Source organism: Tachypleus tridentatus, chromosome 9 (assembly GCF_004210375.1).
Source record: "Tachypleus tridentatus isolate NWPU-2018 chromosome 9, ASM421037v1, whole genome shotgun sequence".
Classification (NCBI taxonomy): domain Eukaryota; kingdom Metazoa; phylum Arthropoda; class Merostomata; order Xiphosura; family Limulidae; genus Tachypleus; species Tachypleus tridentatus.
In genome coordinates, this window is record NC_134833.1 from 154,113,600 (window position 1) to 154,133,001 (window position 19,402).

At 32.7% G+C, this 19,402-nt stretch overlaps 1 protein-coding gene across 1 annotated transcript in view; it reads left to right on the forward strand.

Annotated features, from left to right (window-relative positions):
• LOC143226698 (calcium-independent protein kinase C-like) overlaps positions 1 to 9,564 on the forward strand; it is a 49,551-nt gene extending 39,987 nt beyond the window's left edge. The window contains 6 exon segments of the mRNA XM_076458027.1: positions 1,449 to 1,622; positions 2,087 to 2,241; positions 2,926 to 3,064; positions 3,514 to 3,702; positions 4,929 to 5,075; positions 7,989 to 9,564. Coding sequence (XP_076314142.1) covers positions 1,449 to 1,622; positions 2,087 to 2,241; positions 2,926 to 3,064; positions 3,514 to 3,702; positions 4,929 to 5,075; positions 7,989 to 8,165 — 981 coding nt within the window. The 3' untranslated portion in view covers positions 8,166 to 9,564.
• The last annotated feature ends 9,838 nt before the right edge of the window (positions 9,565 to 19,402 follow it).

Below are 19,402 nucleotides of genomic sequence, written 5' to 3' on the forward strand. Positions count from 1 at the left end.
AGAATTTGCTTGCTTCACTTCAGGTGTTCAAACTGAAATCCGTTCTGCTCCAGACACATCTCATAATGGGAAGAAATGGAAGTGCACACATCAAACACCATCTCATCTGGTATTAAAGCACATTGTTCTTCAATTGCAACTCTCAATTTGTCAATTGTTGCCCTTTTTGTGCTGTAAACTTTGTCTTTCAGAAACCCTCACAAAAAGAAATCTATGGATGTCAAATCTGGTGATTTAGCAGGAAATTCTACACTTCCTCTTCGTCCAATCCATCTGTCTGGCATAGATGCATCCAGATAAGCTCTCACGTCACGATGGAAGTGGGAGGAGCGCCATCCTGCTGGAAGAAACACTCTTCTTCTCCAAATTGTTCTTGGATGGCATGGCAAACTCTTGTAGCATGTTAAGATAATTCAATCCTGTTACGGTGTCTTGGAAAAAGAATGGTCCGATGAGTCCCCTAGCGGACAGACCACACCACACAATCACTCCAGGCAAATTCAAGTGATGTTCCTCTGTAACATGTGGATTTTCTATTGCCCAGTAGGTGCAGTTGTGTCGATTTATTGAGCCATTCAGCTTAAACGTTACTTCGTCACTCCAAATGATTTTGAGTAGAAATTCATCATCGCCTGCACATCTAGCAAGATACCATTCACAGAACTCAACCCTTCGATCAGGGTCATCTTCATTCAGAGCATGAACAAGCGATGGGATGAAACATTTGAATTGGGAACGCTTCAAAATGCGATGAACGCTGGATTTAGGGGGATACCTGTTTCACGAGACAGTTGGTGCACTGATTTTCTTGGAGAATTCAGAACATTATCAATGACCTCTTGCTCTCTTGTTGGGCTTGTTGATGATCTTTTTCGACCAGAGCGACCCTTTCTCATATGGTGGAGAGTTCCGTGTTCATCAAACTTGGCAATGATGCGTGAAATGCTAGGGCGAGATGGCGCATCCATATGGAACTTTCTAGTAAAACGTCTTTGCACTTCAGCTTTGTTTTCGACTTTCCAAAAAGTTTTAAGAATGAATATTTTGTGCTCGATTGTAAGCTGATTATCCGCTATCCTTGGACACAAGTCAAATCTGAAGTTTACACTCTTTGACTGTAAACGTTATTTTGGGACACCCTGTATTATTCCATAATAGGTAGCATAGAAGCAAAGGAAGTCTATTGTATGAGTTTTACACTATTGTACTTTTTATTAGTTACAATTCATTTAGGAAAGTTCACACTGTATTGTATCTGTGTGCAAATCCTTATGCAAAGCTTTTAATTGATTATTTCAATTTTGATTTATTGAATTTTTCAGTAGAATTTTTTATATTTTAAAGTATTTTTATATAATTTGTTTCCTAATCTTTAGAAGTTGTTAAATTATTATATGTTGTATATGATAAAACGAATGCTATGGGGTGTGTTGTTTTGTATAATTTAGGTTATGTTAGGAGAACGTAAAGGAACTGATGAAGTGTACGCCATCAAAGTTTTAAGAAAAGATGTTATTCTTCAAGACGATGATGTGGACTGTACAATGACTGAGAAACGGATCCTTACTTTATCAGCCAAACATCCTTTTCTCACAGCTCTCTACTGCTCTTTCCAAACAGAGGTGCATTATTAAATTAACATACAGTTTGTACCATTTAACACTATTTTCCTTTTAACGCCCCTACTTAATTTATCTATATGCTTTTATATGTGAACAGTCATCTGGTTGAGCATTAGTTCATGATTAAAATACCTTTTCTGTAGCCTATTTTTAAAAAATTCAAATTTATTTTGTTTTCCATTTCTGTCCTATGAATACATACACATTTCACATTTTTTTAAGATATGAAAGAAGTGTTATAAAGTAGAAATAATTTCTATTTATCCAAAACTTTCAAATGTTGCATGTGTTTATATCTGTCTTATTTTTGTGTAACAGTTTTCGGTTAAAGGCTAAAAAATTAATCTTTACTATGCTGGTAACAAGCTTACTTTCTCTGGCTGATATTTAGATATTATGACCATCACAAAATGTGTAACATCTAAATTTTAACTGGATGTGTTCCATTTTTTATTCCAATAAAGGATCGTCTGTTTTTTGTCATGGAGTACGTAAATGGAGGTGATCTCATGTTTCAAATTCAGAAAGCCAGGAAATTTGATGAAGCAAGGGCAAGATTCTATGCAGCAGAAGTTACTCTTGCCTTAATGTTCTTACATCGACATGGAGTGATATACAGGTTAGAAGTGTGTTCTCTCTAACATGTACTTCTGTTGTAAGTAAGTGGCTAATGTAGTGATCTCAGATAAACAGTCAACTGAATATTTAAGTCTGCAAACAGTTGAGACTAAAAATGTGGATTTTTTGTCAGCAAGTGACTGTTAGCATTAGTCTGAAGTAAACAGTGGATTCTGAATATTTAGATCTTGTGTCAAGAGCTGAATTTAAAAATGTAGGTCAGTTTTAAACAATGGTCTTAAATATTTGGATCTAGTGTAAACAGTTAAATCTGAAGATATAGGTCTGGTTTGGATAATTTACAGGAGATTTAAGTTTTCAGAATCACTTATCTAAACATTTAAAACTACAAAGTAAATGACTAATTGTTGTTAAGTGAATGTGATATTAATAATTTTCTGAACAAGAGGTTTAGTGTTAATAATTTAATCAGAATTTGTAGGTTGATGTAAACAGTGTACTGTCAGTATTTCTCTTGTGTTTCAAGTTTAATGTAAACTTTTAATATGGTATAAATACTCTATGTGAAATAAATTTGATGTTTATATTTTAAACCAGTAATTACAGTGTTAAAGTGTTCCATAAACTAGTTGGATTGTTATTCAAGGTCCAAGGTGAGACTTAGTCAGAGAATTGTTGTTTTTTACTTGTTTATATGGTAAATGAAGTGTAAAACATCCTCTAGGGATCTCAAGTTGGACAACATCTTGTTAGATAGTGAAGGACATTGCAAGATTGCAGATTTTGGAATGTGTAAAGAAGGAATTGCTGGTGGTGCTACAACTACAACATTCTGTGGTACTCCTGATTATATTGCACCTGAGGTACTGCATTAGATTTGTAGAAAATTAAAAGTGTAATATTGCTAACCTAACATAAAATGACAGGACCACTTATCCGTTTCTCTGTTATCAGTTAAACTACACCTTACTCAGGTATGTTATTTCACTGTAATCAAACTAGTGTTTATAATTTTTATCTGTAGCACTTTTATATCACTTGAAACAAGTTTTATCCTTAGTCTCTTATTTTGCACCCAAGGGTTTCCAGCTGGTTTTAAGTATCTACTACTTATTAACCCATTAGTTACGTGGTACTTACACAACATATATTTAAATCCTTCATACAATTATTGATTTGAATAAAATAATTTAAAGTCCAGTTGTACTTTTTATTATGATATGGTAAACTGATATGATGCTCTTCACAAAATATTCATCAACCACTTGATTGTTGTGTGAAGAAGATTCCAACACAACCTTTCTTGTTCCAGATCCTACAAGAGTTAGAATATGGTCCTTCTGTCGACTGGTGGGCTCTGGGGGTACTGATGTATGAGATGATGGCAGGACAGCCACCTTTTGAAGCTGACAATGAAGATGACCTCTTTGAATCTATCCTACATGAAGATGTTGTTTATCCTGTTTGGTTAAGCAAGGAAGCAGTTTCTGTTCTCAAAGGGGTAAGTTGATTGTGGAAACTTTGTGAATAAAACAGTTACTGAAATGTGTCAAACATTTACAGAACTTACAATGTTGGTAGCAATACCAATAAAAACTAAACATTTATGGAAAACAGCACCAGTAAAAACTAAAATGTATGTAAAACAGTACCAGTAAAAACTAAAATGTATGTAAAAGTAGAATAAGAAGTAAATTGTATGTAGTAATATCAGTAAAAAAAGTATAATGTATGGAACAGTACCAATAAAAAATATAATGTATGGAACAGTACCAATAAAAAATATAATGTATGGAACAGTACCAATAAAAAATATAATGTATGGAACAGTACCAATAAAAAATATAATGTATGGAACAGTACCAATAAAAAATATAATGTATGGAACAGTACCAATAAAAAGTAAAATGTATGGAACAGTACCAATAAAAAGTAAAATGTATGGAACAGTACCAATAAAAAGTAAAATGTATGGAACAATTACCCAAAAAAAATATAATGTATGGAACAGTACCAATAAAAAGTAAAATGTATGGAACAGTACCAATAAAAAGTAAAATGTATGGAACAGTACCAATAAAAAGTAAAATGTATGGAACAGTACCAATAAAAAAAGTAAAATGTATGGAACAGTACCAATAAAAAATAAAATGTATGGAACAGTATCAATAAAAAAAAGTAAAATATATGTAGAAGTATCAGTAAAAGTAAAAATGTGATTAAGAATGTGATACCAGTAAACAAATGTTTGTAGGAACTTTTATCTGCAAAAATATAATTATTTACACATTTTGTACTAAAGCACTAAATATATTTGCAACTGTTATGAATAAAAGAAAGTGTTCTTAGAAATTAAAAAATTGGAATTACTACATTTTTATTGGAATGTTTTCATTAGAAAAATAACTGTACTGATTTCTTAATGAACTGTCAAGAATTTCTTGATGAGAAACCCACTTGAAATAAACATGCATCTCGAAGCAGCTGGTATTGGTATAAACACTTTTACTAATAAAGCAGAGAACAACATTTTGACCTTCCTAGGTCATCATCTGAGATACATTTTTATGTCAGGAATTTGTAACTTTCATTTTATAAATTACTGCAAGTTAAGTAGAAATAATTCTGTAATTTATGTCATTCATCTCATTTTTTCCTAATATTTATAAAATTTCACTTGAAGTATTAATTATAGTGGAAAGAATAAAAGTTTTTTTATTATTTCAGTTCATGACCAAGAATCCTGCTAAACGATTAGGGTGTGTACCTTCTCAGGGTCTGGAACAGGCAATATTAAACCATATATTTTTCAAGGAAATTGATTGGGATGCTTTAGAAAGTCGAAAAGTTAAACCACCTTTTAGACCAAAAATTGTGAGTATATGCTGTTAGTATTTAGAGTTTTCAACTAAAATAAAAGTAGAAACTTGCCCAGTGGCACAGCAGTATGTCTGCAGACATACAATGCTAAAAACTAGGTTTTAATGCCTGTTGTGGGCAGAGCACAGATAGCTCATTGTGTAGTTTAGTGCTAAACTCATAACAAACAAACATGTAAAAACTTGTCTTTATAACTGTTACTTTCCTTCATCATGTAAAAAAGTATGTATACATTTAACCCTTTTTCTACAGGCTCAGTAGAATGTACACAAGTTTATCTGCACACTTTCACACATTAAGTATTTGCCCTATAACGTTTGATACATCATGTGCATCTTCACAAAATTTGGTAGACCTGTGGTAAAGATTACAAGCATTTTGTATACAAAAAATCAATTTTTTTATTGAAATATTTTTACAAAAGACTTGTTTGTGAAAATAGTCTGTTTTGTTTTTTGTCTGAGTGTAAAGTGCTTTCAAGTTATGATTAAAAATAATATTCTCCATCAAAAAATCTTAAATATTATTTATGTAATCTTTAAAACCTCCTAAATACATTTCAAACATATGTTTTCAGTAAGACTGTATTATGTTATTTTCTATAACTGTGTGGGGCCTGTCATTTGACCAACCTCGTAACCATCATAAAAAATGGGAAATAAATGTTTTTTTCACACTAGAATAACTACATGTTATAACACAAAAATACAGATGTTTAGTGTGAGTAGCTTAAGTCTTATAACCCTATATATGAACATTTATATTTATTATTATATTGGCCTTCCAGTCATGCCTAACTAACATTACATAACTTGAAATGATGTGGTGCAAGAAGTAGAGCAAACATTAATTAATATTTACTTTTAAATTAAGAAATTAACTCATATATAATGTTAAAGTTTGAATTATAATCTACAATTTGATTCCAAACTTACGGACATAAATTTGTCAAATTGTAGTTCAATAAAATTTTGAATGCAAATTAACAAATTTGATGGCTGGCCTTTGACTTATGACCTGTTGTGAAAGGGTTAATTGAAAGCTTAGTGTAATGTTTTATAATGTTCCTCATAGCATAAAACATTCAATAGTAATGTTGTAAATAATAAAATGTTCAAAAGTATTGTTTTATTCTTAGACATGAGGTAATCAGAGATAATATTCTAGATCATGAACCATTCAGAGTTCGTATTTTAGATCATATGTGTAGGAGAGTACTTTGAGGGGGACTGATCATGTATGTGTCTATTGTTTATAAAAAACAAATTACTTATTCCATCATTCACTGAACTACTTAATCACCCGTTATATAATTATTGTCTTTTCCTACAATTCTGTAATTAGAGTTCCACCAGTTTCAAGTATAAATTATATGAAATGTGTTTTCATTATTTAATGACTGCTTTATTTGATTTACAGGGGATCAGTGTAGGATTACTGCATGTTTTATAAATAAAACATAATGTTGACTGCATGGTAGTGTTTAGTTGACATCAGTGATTGCCAAATAACGTAGCATAATGTTAACAACAGACCTGCTGGTCCATCTTGGCTGTTCCATCCTCTAAGTCTAATAAAATTAAAACCAACTCTTATCACTAAAATATCTGTCAAGTTTTCGTCTAAATTCACTCAGGTTTCATGTCGCCACAACCCTTTCCATAGGCCACCCACTCTAATTGGAAAATAAAAATGTCCTAGCTAAAGATGACTTCTGCCTTGCCTAAATCTATATTAGTGTCTCCTAGTTCTATAATTCTTGCTGTTAAGTAATAAAAATGTTGGTACATCAACATTATCAATTCCTTTTACAATTTAAATACTTCAATAAGACCCCCTCTAACACTTCTATTTATAAGAGAAAACAGTTATAAGGATCTTTATCTCTCCTCATATGACAACCTCTCCGTCCCAGGTACCACTTTAGTAACATTCCTCTGAACCCTTTTTAACAATATAAAATCTCTCCTGAGGTAAGGAGCCAAGGAATAAACACAATATTCCAAATGTGACTTAACCAGTAACCTGTAAAATGAAATAACCTCTTCAGACTTGTATTCAATATTTCTTTATATACAGCCTAAAATCCTGTTTGCCATTACACTAGCAACAGCTCATTTTACATAAGTTAGCTCAAAATGAGAGTGTCGTGTGATTTTACTGTTACTTTTGACTTCACACTTTCCCACCTGTGTAATCCATGTGACAATGTGTTTAATTATTAACAATATTCTTAACAATGTGTTAATTTCCTGTGTTTGGTGCTTGTCTTAAGAAGTCTATTTAAACAACAATAATAAATACAATGTAAATGTTGTGGGTTAATGTAATCTGTATAAAAAAAAACTTGGGCAAAAACAAAAAAACTAATTTTGCTTCAGCACAAACTGTAGATTTAATCACAGCAAAGGAGAACATTGTATAATATTTTATCCTTTAAACAATAGCCTCAGCAAATGTGTACAATTAAAGATTTTTCCATTGAATATTTTTCTGATTAAATGGTTACATTGTTCTAACTGGTATTTCAAATGTCAGTTTTGAGAGAGAGTTGTTAGACCAACCAATGAATCAAAACTTGTCATTTCTCTTGAGTAAAACATAATTTCATGTTAATCTGTAATTTTTACCTATTAAACATAAATTCTGTTGATATTTGATTACTTGTTAGCAAGTGATAAAAATTCAGTTTGAATTTAATCGGTAATCTGTTATCTAGTTTACAGAACACACTAGACTCTTATGTGTATGTATCAAGCAAGAATTGTCTTTCAGTCATTGAATGATGATTAGTTCTTTGGAAGGTTTTTACCTGAATCTCTGTAAGGTGTTGTGAATTTGAACATCATGCTTACAGTGTTTTGTGCTTCAGAGGAACTTACATCTATAACATCATTTCTTCAACAGAAAACCAAGCGCGATGTGAACAACTTTGATCAGGACTTCACCAAAGAAGATCCGGTGTTGACCCCAGTAAATCCTGATGTAATCCGCACTATCAATCAGGAAGAATTCCGAGGATTCTCTGTAGTGAATGAAGATTACTGTCCAAACAGAAACATGGTAGAGGGTCCTGCTACATAGCAGTGGAGGCATTAGGTCAGCTGGTCATCATCCAGACAAATTGAGAACCTGCCTCATTATGCATTTCCATTTAATCTTATGTCCCTGTGGCAAGAAAAAAATATTGGTGTAACTTTTTAGTCATCCATACAGTTCTCAGAAACCGTACAATCTTCTGGAAATTCCAAAATGTTGTGTCACAAGTCCTTTGTATGTGTTGCCCTACCTACTTAAAACATGCCATTATTCATTTAAGGCCCTTCTTTTTTGATTACTTCTTAAGTATTATCATAAATTATGTGGAGTTCAGACTAAATATGAAAAGAGAGTTGGAAGAATAGTATTTGGGGTTCATTAATTGGCATGTACTTCATGGGGTATTTTTGTTGTAAATGGAACTTAAATTGTTTTGTTTTGTTATTATTCACTGAGGAAGAAATCCAGTTTGTTTTAATAAGAAGAATCTCATAGGTCTTAAGAGACGTGGAAGAGCGAATAAAAACAAGCAATCTACGTATTTATATAGTTTTAAGTGAAAGTGTGGTCTGGAAAGTGACTTATTGAATTATATAGCAAATTTTGTAAAATGTGCTTGTTAACACAATATAATATAAATCACATATGTTGGTTATTAGCTCTTTAATGTTAAGTTTTTTTATAATTTTTAAATTATTTGACCTTAGAAAACATAGCCAGATAAATCGTGTACATGATTGTCTTTGTTAGATTTTGCTGGCTACAGCATTGAGAAGTGATGTCACCTTCTCAGCTTTCATTTTTAGTGTATGTCTTAATAAGTGTATGTTTGTTGAATTAATAAGAGCTGGAAGCAAGAAAGATTTGAACAATGAAAGTGTTATAATTTAACAGTGTTATAATTTAACTAGTCAGCTCAGATCATGATCATTTTATTTATTTCTAACATTATCATCTTTACCAATATGAAATTTCAATGAACTGTCACATGTAGAATGCCACAACTACGCTGTCTAGTCAGAAGTTTTCTTTAAAGAATTATTCAGAGCTCTGAAACTAAAGTTAGCTAAGTGTCACTGCTGCTGTTGTGCACAGAATTCTTGTGTTAGTATTTAAAAATGAAACAAAAGTCTGTTTACAAATGTGCATTTCAGTGTTACTGCAATGAACCCTTGATTCTTATGTTGAGTCAGATCAAAAAACATTTAGAAGCAGCAAGTTGTGGTAAAAACAGTCTTGTGGATGTGTGCAGTTTCATTTTCACTATAACTTAATACGTTCATATGTAGCTATTCATATTAGGTCTTAATTATATTTTTAATTTGTTTCCTGTTAAACAGTTTGTTACTGTGACAAACTAGTTGTTTCAAAAGTAGATACATGGATTGTGCTCAGTCATAGCTTTCTGAAAAACCAACAATAAATTGTGATTTTCTTCATGTGACCGAGAATTTGAAATGTCTATTTCTTTACATTTAAACACATCTGTTTGGAGACACTATAATGACACTTTTATCTTGAAACATTGTGTAATATTCAAATCTTTTACAAATTAAAACTCAATATTGATTATAGCAACTGTAGAGTTCTTCACTAGAAAATGTTTACTGTACTTGTTCTTAGTATTTTCTAAACAAGGAATTTCTGTGCAACTGTTAAATGCTTTCCCCAAACCCTAATGAGTTATTCAGTAAACTTTTCAAGAATTTAGAAAACCAGTGTGTAAGCAGCGCTCTCTTAAGTTTAAAATTATTAGCAAGAAACTTACTGATTTGCCAAAGTTAGGTGTCGCTTTTCTGTTAGTTTCCGTTACACATGCTGTGTAGTTTTAAATTATTCACAAAACCTTGAAAATTGTTGCCATATATAACGTAAATTTTGTGTGATTTAAATTAATTTGAAATAATCTGTTATTCTAAATGGTTAAATTGGTTACCGGATTTCCTTGTTGTATATATTTATTACTTTTTATTTCTGTTTGTCAGTTTTCAATCGATTTACTACTTTAAAACTTCCGTAATAATGTTACAGAGATGTTAATGTAAGAATCATGTAGTTGTAGAGTTTTGTCATCTCTCTCATAACTGGTAAATTTTCATTTTCTCAGTAAAGATTTTGAATTCACATGAAAGGTTGGTTGTGCCAGTACAGAGTTCCACAACACCTCATAATATTTACACTATGTAACAAAATGTTTACTTTTTCTTGTTCCTGGGCAGAAAGTATTATTTCCCAATTGCTTATGACTAAAGTAAATGAAAAAGACCTATTTTTCTCTTCAAACTTTGCTTTTGTGACCTGGGAGCGTATAACGAAAACATGATGGGAGACTATATTTGGGGTCTGATACGTGAAAGTGATTTACACTACAGTCGCAAATTTCGAAAAACTACTCACTTCTAAACATTTTTGTATAACTTTAGTATCAATACATGTAATTCTTTATTCATATGTTTTATTCAGACCTTATGTAAATGAAAATGTGCAAATTTGCCCGTTTTACATATATTAAATAGGTTTTTAAATTTCATTATCCAGATCACAAAAGCAAAGTTTGAAGAGAATACTGGCCATTTTCTGTACTTTTACAACATAAGCAATTAAGAAAAAACGCACACTATCCAGCAACAAAATTTGTGTTACATAGTGTTTATTGGCCACCACCGGAAAAAAAAAAAAAAAAATGCTGGAAGAACAGTAAGAAAAACAAACTTAGTACTTTGGTCATTTATAATAGTTGGACGTGAAGTTTCTTACTGTATTCTTCAATCTGTTATGACAGCTCGTAAAAAAAATTCAATAGAAAAAAACATTAGTATGGAAGTGTATGTGTACAGTACATGTAACGTGATCAGGAAGGAAGGTTGAAAACCTAATTTTTTTCTATCAATCTTCTTCAACACGTGTTTCTTCCATCTGGCCATAGAATACAAATTCACTTTTCAGTCTTCCCCTGGAAGGTGTGTTTCAAGTTGTTTCAATTAATAATACACTTATTGGCCAGGTGGTTAAGGCACTCGACTCGTAATCCGATGGTCGCGGGTTTGAATCCCCATCGCACTATTTGCTGGCAGTGTATAGAGTTTAGTAGCTGCGTCCTCTATAAATTAGGGTTAATTAACACTAAAATCCACGTGTAACTTTGCACGAACTTCAAACCAAATTAGTCTGTGAATTAACAAGTTCACTTATTATAAAAGCTTTGTTTATCAATGCCTCTTGCTAAGATTTCAAACTATTTGCAAGGGAGGTGATAAAAATTGTCCTATTGATCGTACACAGGTTGTGGGAAATGCTTTGGAAAGTATGATAGAAGATGTTTGCAAAGCCATTTAATAAAGTTTAGAATTTTATTAGAGTCAACATTCGCTACGAGAAAATCTTTTGCACTCTTTCCAAAGGTTACTGCTTTTGGAGCTGAGGATAAATGTGTACATTTGATGTACCTGGATTTTAAAGAAGCATTTGAAAAGGTACTAAAATGTCTTTATAGGCGTGGGGATAAGTTAGCTAATTGGATAGAAGAGTGGCTGGGTGGAAAAATGAAAAAATACAGAGAGTTGTTGTAAACGGAATTCAATCAAACTGGATTAATGTCTCAAGTGGTGTGTCTCAGTCTTAGGACCTTCACACCTTTTTATTTACATTAATGACGTAGATAAAGAAATGGTCAATAAATTACTTAAATTTACTGAGGACATCAAGGGTATTGGGTGTTGCTGGCTCTGAAGAAGATGCTGCTGGTTTACTACAGGATTTAGATCATTTAATGGGGGAGGCAAATAAGTGTCAGGTGTGTTTTCATTATAATAAAGATAATGGATGAGAGTTATCATAATTTGAATTATTAGTATAAATTGGATGGGAATAACTTTACCAGTGTCAAAAGAAAGGGATATTTGGGAAGTGATTCATTGGTCCCTAAAACTATTAATCAGTGTGCTGTTGATAGGGAAAATTTGTGTGTGGTTTCTTATAGCAAAGCCACATCAGGCTATCTGCAGAGTCCACTGAGGGGAATCGAACCCATGATTTTAGCATTTTAAATCCGGAGACTTACCGTTGTTCTAGTGGGTGACAGTAGGGAAAATAGGAATTGAGGTTGTATCTACAGAAATATTGTTTTTGTTTGTTTGTTTTGAATTTCGCGCAAAGCTACTCGAGGGCTATCTGCTCTAGCCGTTCCTAATTTAGCAGTGTAAAACTAGAGGGAAGGCAGCTAGTCATCACCGCCAACTCTTGGGCTACTCTTTTACCACCGAATAGTGGGATTGACCGTCACACTATAACAACCCCTCGGCTGAAAGGGTGAGCATGTTTGGTATGACGGAGATTCGAACCCGCGACCCTCGGATTACGCATCGAGTGCCTTATCCACCTGGCCATGTCGGGCCGAGAAGTATTGAATACGAATCTAAAAAGGTTATAAATTTCCTTCTACATGTCACTGTTTAGGACACATTGGAGTGTTGTGTTCATTTTTAGTCTCCTTTACTCAGGAAGGACACTGAATTGTTGGAAAGAGTTCAGAGGAAGGTTACTAGAATGGTGCTTTGGAAGGGGGTTGTCATACAAGGAGAGATTAAGATATCTGAAATTGTTTTCTCTTCAAAACAGAAATTAGAGGAAAACTGATTGACGTGTTTTAGGTTGTAGAAGGAATTAAAATTGTTGATGTATCATCTTTTCCATACTTAATGGTGAGAATGGTAGGACTAGAGGACACAAATGTACATTTTGGCAAGGTAGGAGTTATCTTTAACTAAGACAGTTTTTGCGTTTTTATTATTTTAAAAGGATAGTTGACTTTTGGAAAGGGTCGCTTTGGACGTTGTGGTGGCAGTGAATTGAAGTGAGTTTAAGAGAAATGTTTATAACTATATGAATGATAATTGCTGGCTTTAAGATTTGTTAATTAATTAATTTAATATTTTAAATTTAGGTTAAGACTAATAGATCCCTTGTTGTCCCTAAACACTATGTTATATTAAACTCATTAGAATGGAATATTACATCGCATTCTTTAAGGATATATTCCAGTCCACTCGACTTAGTAGGAATTATAAATTCCTGTGCTGTTTTTAATAGTTTTCATTTAGCAGACATAAAAAACAACAAACAAGCAAATAAATGATTCAAACTCCAGTCCACGTAAACTAAAACTAATTAGTGTGTTTTCTTCTTTAAAGTTTCTATAAACTTGAACACTTGTACACTGCTGTAAATTTTTGCAAACCTACGTTTAATATTAAACACAGATCCATTAACATCACGAAAATAAACTGACTGATTCAACTCTCTATCCTGAAAACTGCATACTTTACGACTATCTTATTTATATTCTAACCTGTCTTCGAACATGTTTTTCAAGCTATGCTCCGCGAAGCCCTTGGGCTGTGCCATAGTTATCTGGGGCTCAGCGAAGAAATTTTAGAATGTTAATATTTTTTCCTAAAATTATAAAATTGAATCAGAATGCGCCATACAAATAATAAGTAAAAAGTGAAATATATCTTTAATATAATACGTTTATTGGGTATTGGGCATTTTAATATTTTATTATGCCTAACCCCAGACGATTTTATTTAGCTTAAGGGAAGTTCTCGCAGTGAAAGTATTAATACAATTTCAATTAACTTCGACGGTGGCATTACTGGTAGTTTGTAGATATGATATCATCTCAAGATCGAATGCGTCATTGGAGATGCAAGATAGCCGAGTAATTTTCGTATGAAACATCGGTCAACTTTGGATAGTGATGCCAACTGTCTTTTAAAAGCCAGATTTGGATTAGCGGCTAAATCTTGAGCGAAATGAAACATGACGTCATAGCTGAAACTTGTACAAATTTGAAATATTGTGATGCAAATAGATGCAATATCAATTGTTTCAATTTCAAAGTATATTTATACGAAGTATAATTATATTTCTGACAATTATAACTGGTAATTGTTACGTTAGGTTAGATTCGTTGTAGTTTAATTAGACAAACTTGATACCAACGAGCTCTATGCGGCATACGCCCGTCTGATGCCATGTTTCATTTTGTTTCGTTTCGTTCGAGATTTAGACGCACGTCAGATCTAACATAATATTTTGTTATTTGGCTTTAAAATTTCTGTTAAAAAGCAAGAACGAAATTTTAAAAAATAATAGCTTGGCTGTTTCTTTAGAAAAATATATTATTCTACCGGCCTAGCCTTTTTTCCACAAATCTTTATTTCTGACTTTGTTATAGCAACACTGGTTTAGATTAGTATGAAAATAAAACTCAAGTGCTTGAGCGAGTTTTCATTAAGAAGTTATTTTGTGTTCGTGAAAATACTTTTGAAGTGCCAAAGAAATAAGAATATGTTTTTAGACAAATTAATAATTAGTTGTCCCCCTTATAACGGATAAGTGGCTAAATATCAATAATAAATCTGATACGAGTAAAAGTCTTCCTAGGTCTAGACTTAATATGAATTCGTCGGCATTATCGTCGTGTGCAAGCACTTCAGAAACACAGGAAGATGCAAGAAGTAGCGAAACAAGAAAAAAAAAAGGAAGTATTATGAAAGTTTTATTTAATATGGTTTTACATGGACAGGTAATGAAGATGGATCTAGTGGGTTGTGTGTTGAATGTGGAACAGTGTTGAGTAATAGCAATTTGCATCCAAGAAAGTTAAAACGGCATCTAGAAACCAAACACTCCAAATTAAAAAATCCAACTTCCAAGTACTTCAAAAGAAAGTGTTCGCATTTAAATGCAAGGAAAGCTACGTTACGTTCGTTTGTCCATCAGGACAATATCAGTGCTCTTATTGCTTCATATCGTGTTAGCTACCGTATTGCAAAAGAAAGTGAAGTTCATACAATTGCAGAAGATTTGTTAAAACAATGCGCAAAATATTTGGTACAGTGCTCAATTGGTGAGAAATTTCATGAAAACATTGACTCTGTGCCTCTTTCTGATAACTCGATTTTTCGAAGAATCAATGATAAGTCAGCAAATTGCTTAACGGAGTTAATAGGATAAATAAAAATGAGTCCAACTTTTTCGCTTCAGATGGATGAGGACCTGGCATGGCCAAGCGCGTAAGGCGTGCGACTCGTATTCCGAGGGTCGCGGGTTCGCGCCCGCGTCGCGCTAAACATGCTCGCCCTCCCAGCCGTGGGGGCGTATAATGTGACGGTCAATCCCACTATTCGTTGGTAAAAGAGTAGCTCAAAAGTTGGCGGTGGGTGGTGATGACTAGCTGCCTTCCCTTTAGTCTTACACTGCAAAATTAGGGATGGCTAGCACAGATAGCCCTCGAGTAGCTTTGTGCGAAATTCCAAAAACAAACAAACAAACAATTCAGATGGATGAATCAACAGATGTCGCGGGTTATGCGACGTTGCTTGCGTTTGTTCTCTATATTCACAAAGCTAGTTTTGAAGAAGACATGTTAATTTGCAAACCTTTGACCATTCAAACAACAATCGAAGAAATATTTAAATTGATCGATTTATTTATGGAAGGACATGAGATTCAATGGCAGCTTTACTCAAGTATTTCCACTGATGGGGCTGCTGCTATAATTGAAAAATTTTCATGCGCAGTAACACACATAAAAAAGAAATACTCGGACTTCAAAGAGTATCCACTGTTGCAGGGGCGTAGATCCTGGGGGGGGATGGAGGGTATACATCGCCCCTTCATTTTAGGTGGGGGTATGGTGCATACAATCATCCCCCCCTACAGTTTGGTCTGTTGAATTGTTTTATTGCATCACAGGCCTACAAATTGTGTGTTTGTTCTTGTGATTCTCGTGTTTTTTCCAATCGAATTACATAATTATGCCTAGGTGTAAGCTTTTTCAGTAGCCGAAATGTACATCTTTAATATATGCGTGCTTCTAAGCTTTTCGATCTAAGCGATAGTTCGTAAGTATCAATCAGTAGGCCTAAGTATACATGCGAGTATCGTGGCAACAAGATTACTCTGTGACTGTATGTTTACAGCTTTCAGGTTCACGTAATCACAGATTACTAATTTGCAAATTGAGCAGTCCACATAAGTGGTTGCAAAAATCATCCCCCCATCGGGTGTAAAAAAATCTACGCCCCTGCACTGTTGTCTTCATCGTCATGCACTTGTAATGAAACGAATGCCAGAATACTTAAAAGAGGTCTTGGGTGATGTCATAAAAATAGTTAATTTTATAAAAACAAGACTACTCAATGCGAAGATCTTCAGTTTACTCTGTGGGGATACGAGAAGTTTACATAAAAACTTGTTACTTCGTACTGAAGTCCGATGGCTTTCTCGGGGAAAATGCTTGCTCGGCTTTACGAATTGCATGAGGAGATAGGCTGCTTTTTATCTGAATGTCATTTTGAACTTGCATACAAATTAAAGGACAAATGCTGGATACAGAAAGTGGCTTACCTTTCGGACGTATTTTCCTGTCTAAATGAGGTGAATGCTGCAATACAGGGTACCAGAGTAACATACTTCAAAGCTCAGAGTAAAATGGAAGCGCATCACCGTAAACTAAAACTTTGTGGTGAATGTATACTTATGGAAGAACATGATTACTTCAAAAATCTCAGTGTTTTTTTTTTAACTTATAAATGAAATTTCCTTAAGTGAAGATGCAAATGTTTCAGGCACATTTTTGGTATGTGTATAACTATTAGGGACTAAGTACTTCCATCCTCATTAAGAAAGATTACTGCGAATTTAAAATATTTTTGTTGACTTTGCAAATACCAATGATTTGCCTTTCTATATACCTTAAAAACAAAATTTCAACAGGAAAAAATTACATAATTTTTGGATTCAAATTGCCATGGAATTACCCTGAAATAAGTTACAGAGCTTTGGAAATTTTGATACGCTTTCCAAAAACGTATCTTTGTGAGCAAATATTTTCACTGTATACAGCTTCAGAAACCAAATATAGAAACGGATTAAATATTGAAGATGATTTGTACTTCTCGGTAACAACCATAACTCCAAATATTGAACTACTTTGTGAACAAAAGCGAGTCCATCCAAGCCACTAATAAATAAATAAGTACACTGTTCTTTTACTGATATAAATTTTTGAATAAGTAAGTAGAAATAGTTTTTCTTTAAATATTGATATTTTTCATAAATTTGTATTCTAAAACCTTTAAGTAAAGTTTATCTAACCGATTGTTTCTATTTTTAGTGTATTTTTTTTTATTAAGGCTCCGGAATGTTTTTTCTTTGTGATGTGAAGTTCCGCAGGTCTAAAAAGTTTGGAAATCCCTGGTCAACTGTGACTTTGCTCCAGAAAAACAACCACTTCACAGTTATCTAGTTTCGAATCTATTACAACTTTTTATGTCTTATTTTTAGAATTTTCTACGTGTTCTAGGCCTATGTCGTTAAACTTTCTTATCATAACGTCATCACTGAGAGCCGCAGGTATTTTAGCTAACATTTAAATCACGTCATTAAAATGTTAGCATATACTAACATATAGTAAAGAATTAATGTTTATAAGTAGTTTTCCCATGTATGTCAAGAGCAGAATACTTGCTGTTGACAAAATAAATGAGCTACATTTGAAGTTCCGAAATGTCTTGTTTCATTATTTTACTATATATGAGCAAATATTTATTGATTTTTAAAATCCAGTTAAGAAACGTACGTTGAAAGGTATAACAGCAAATACAGTTGAGATGTGTGTTTGTAAACCAAATTATCGACTGCATTTCTTATAAGAATGAAAGATTATATTTCAGCATTAATGTCATTAAGTGTATTTTATAAATTTACGTTTCCTTGCTGCCATAATAACTATATTAGGCTCACAAAAAATTAAGCTGATATAAAAAAAACAAAAAAAAACATGAATTCAGAACCCTACCAAGTCGAATGTACTTGAATATGCCCTTGGAGAATGCGAACTAGCTGCCCATTCTAATCACTTTAAAATTTTAGCAAGTGCAAAGAATACACAGAGCTTGAGTTTCAAACAGACCTTTTTCATTCACAGACTGAGGCCAGAAATAAGTCATGTAAGATTTGCCTGGAAGTTGCTATCAATATATAACTGATTTTCTAACAGTATGTAGCCCTTTTTTATCAGTGCATAACAGATATGTTTCTGATATTTAGTAACTTTCTACCAACATATTCTTGTAATGTTGATCTTTTGTGGCCGATTCTTTTAAGTTATTTGATGAAAACTTTCTTCGGTGTCAATCTCACGAAATAATCACATATGAGATTATATTCTTCTTTAACATTTCTACAAGTTTTAACACTCACTGTCGTAAAGTTGTGTAGGCCTACGTTAAAATTTATGTTCAAACTAATGGCAATACAAGGATTAACGTAATCTCAACTTATTTGTAAAAAGCAAATTAATAAATATTATATCTAATACAGATACAAATCCTTCACAAATTCACGCTGAATAATTTGGCTATCTTCTTATCAACTTCGTTATTTCTATTCAATTTTTTTTATCTCTTGACATAATAATCCCATATTTAGACGTTCTTGGCCTATCTCAAAATCATGGGCCTTTTAACTAGCAAATGAATTTCATCAAAAATGTAAGTTATATTCTCCTGTCAACATTACTTCTGATCTACCAACAGTATTCTATCTTTCTACCAACATATCAATGAATTTTCCACAGTGAGTCAATAATTTTTGCGTGCATGTTAACAATACATTTGAAAACCTTATATTAACAAACAAAAATTTCTTTGTTCTTGGAGAATATAAATCAAAACCAAGAAAGTAATGTGGTTTCACACACTAAAAATAAACTATTAAAATAGTTGATATAATTAGTATGCAGCTTATGTTTATGTGATATAGATATTAATGCATTTATGTCTGCTATAGAATTGTCATGAACTAGATATGCTTTATTAACATTGGGTTTATTGTATATGTTTAATGGAAATTCACATATTCTGTCTTGATGTAAAGTTCTTCTAAACTAAACATTGTACTACCATTATGTGATATAAATATTCTTTATGTATAAAAGAGATTAACATATTATCCACACACACTCACATACTACAATATCATATGATTCAGGTAGAGTTATCCTTTGCTGGATAAGTATTTTTGATATATGTGGAACTGTCATTTTTTAAAAGTGTCTTTCTAGGAATATTAGTAGCTAGCTGTGGGTTTAGTCTTTGGCTAATGAGGCGCTAGTCTGACATACAAAATTCAATTATCTTAGAGGAATTTGTAGAATTTTAAACACCATAGTGTTTAATTTTGAAATTAGTGATGGAAAAATATCAAACGAA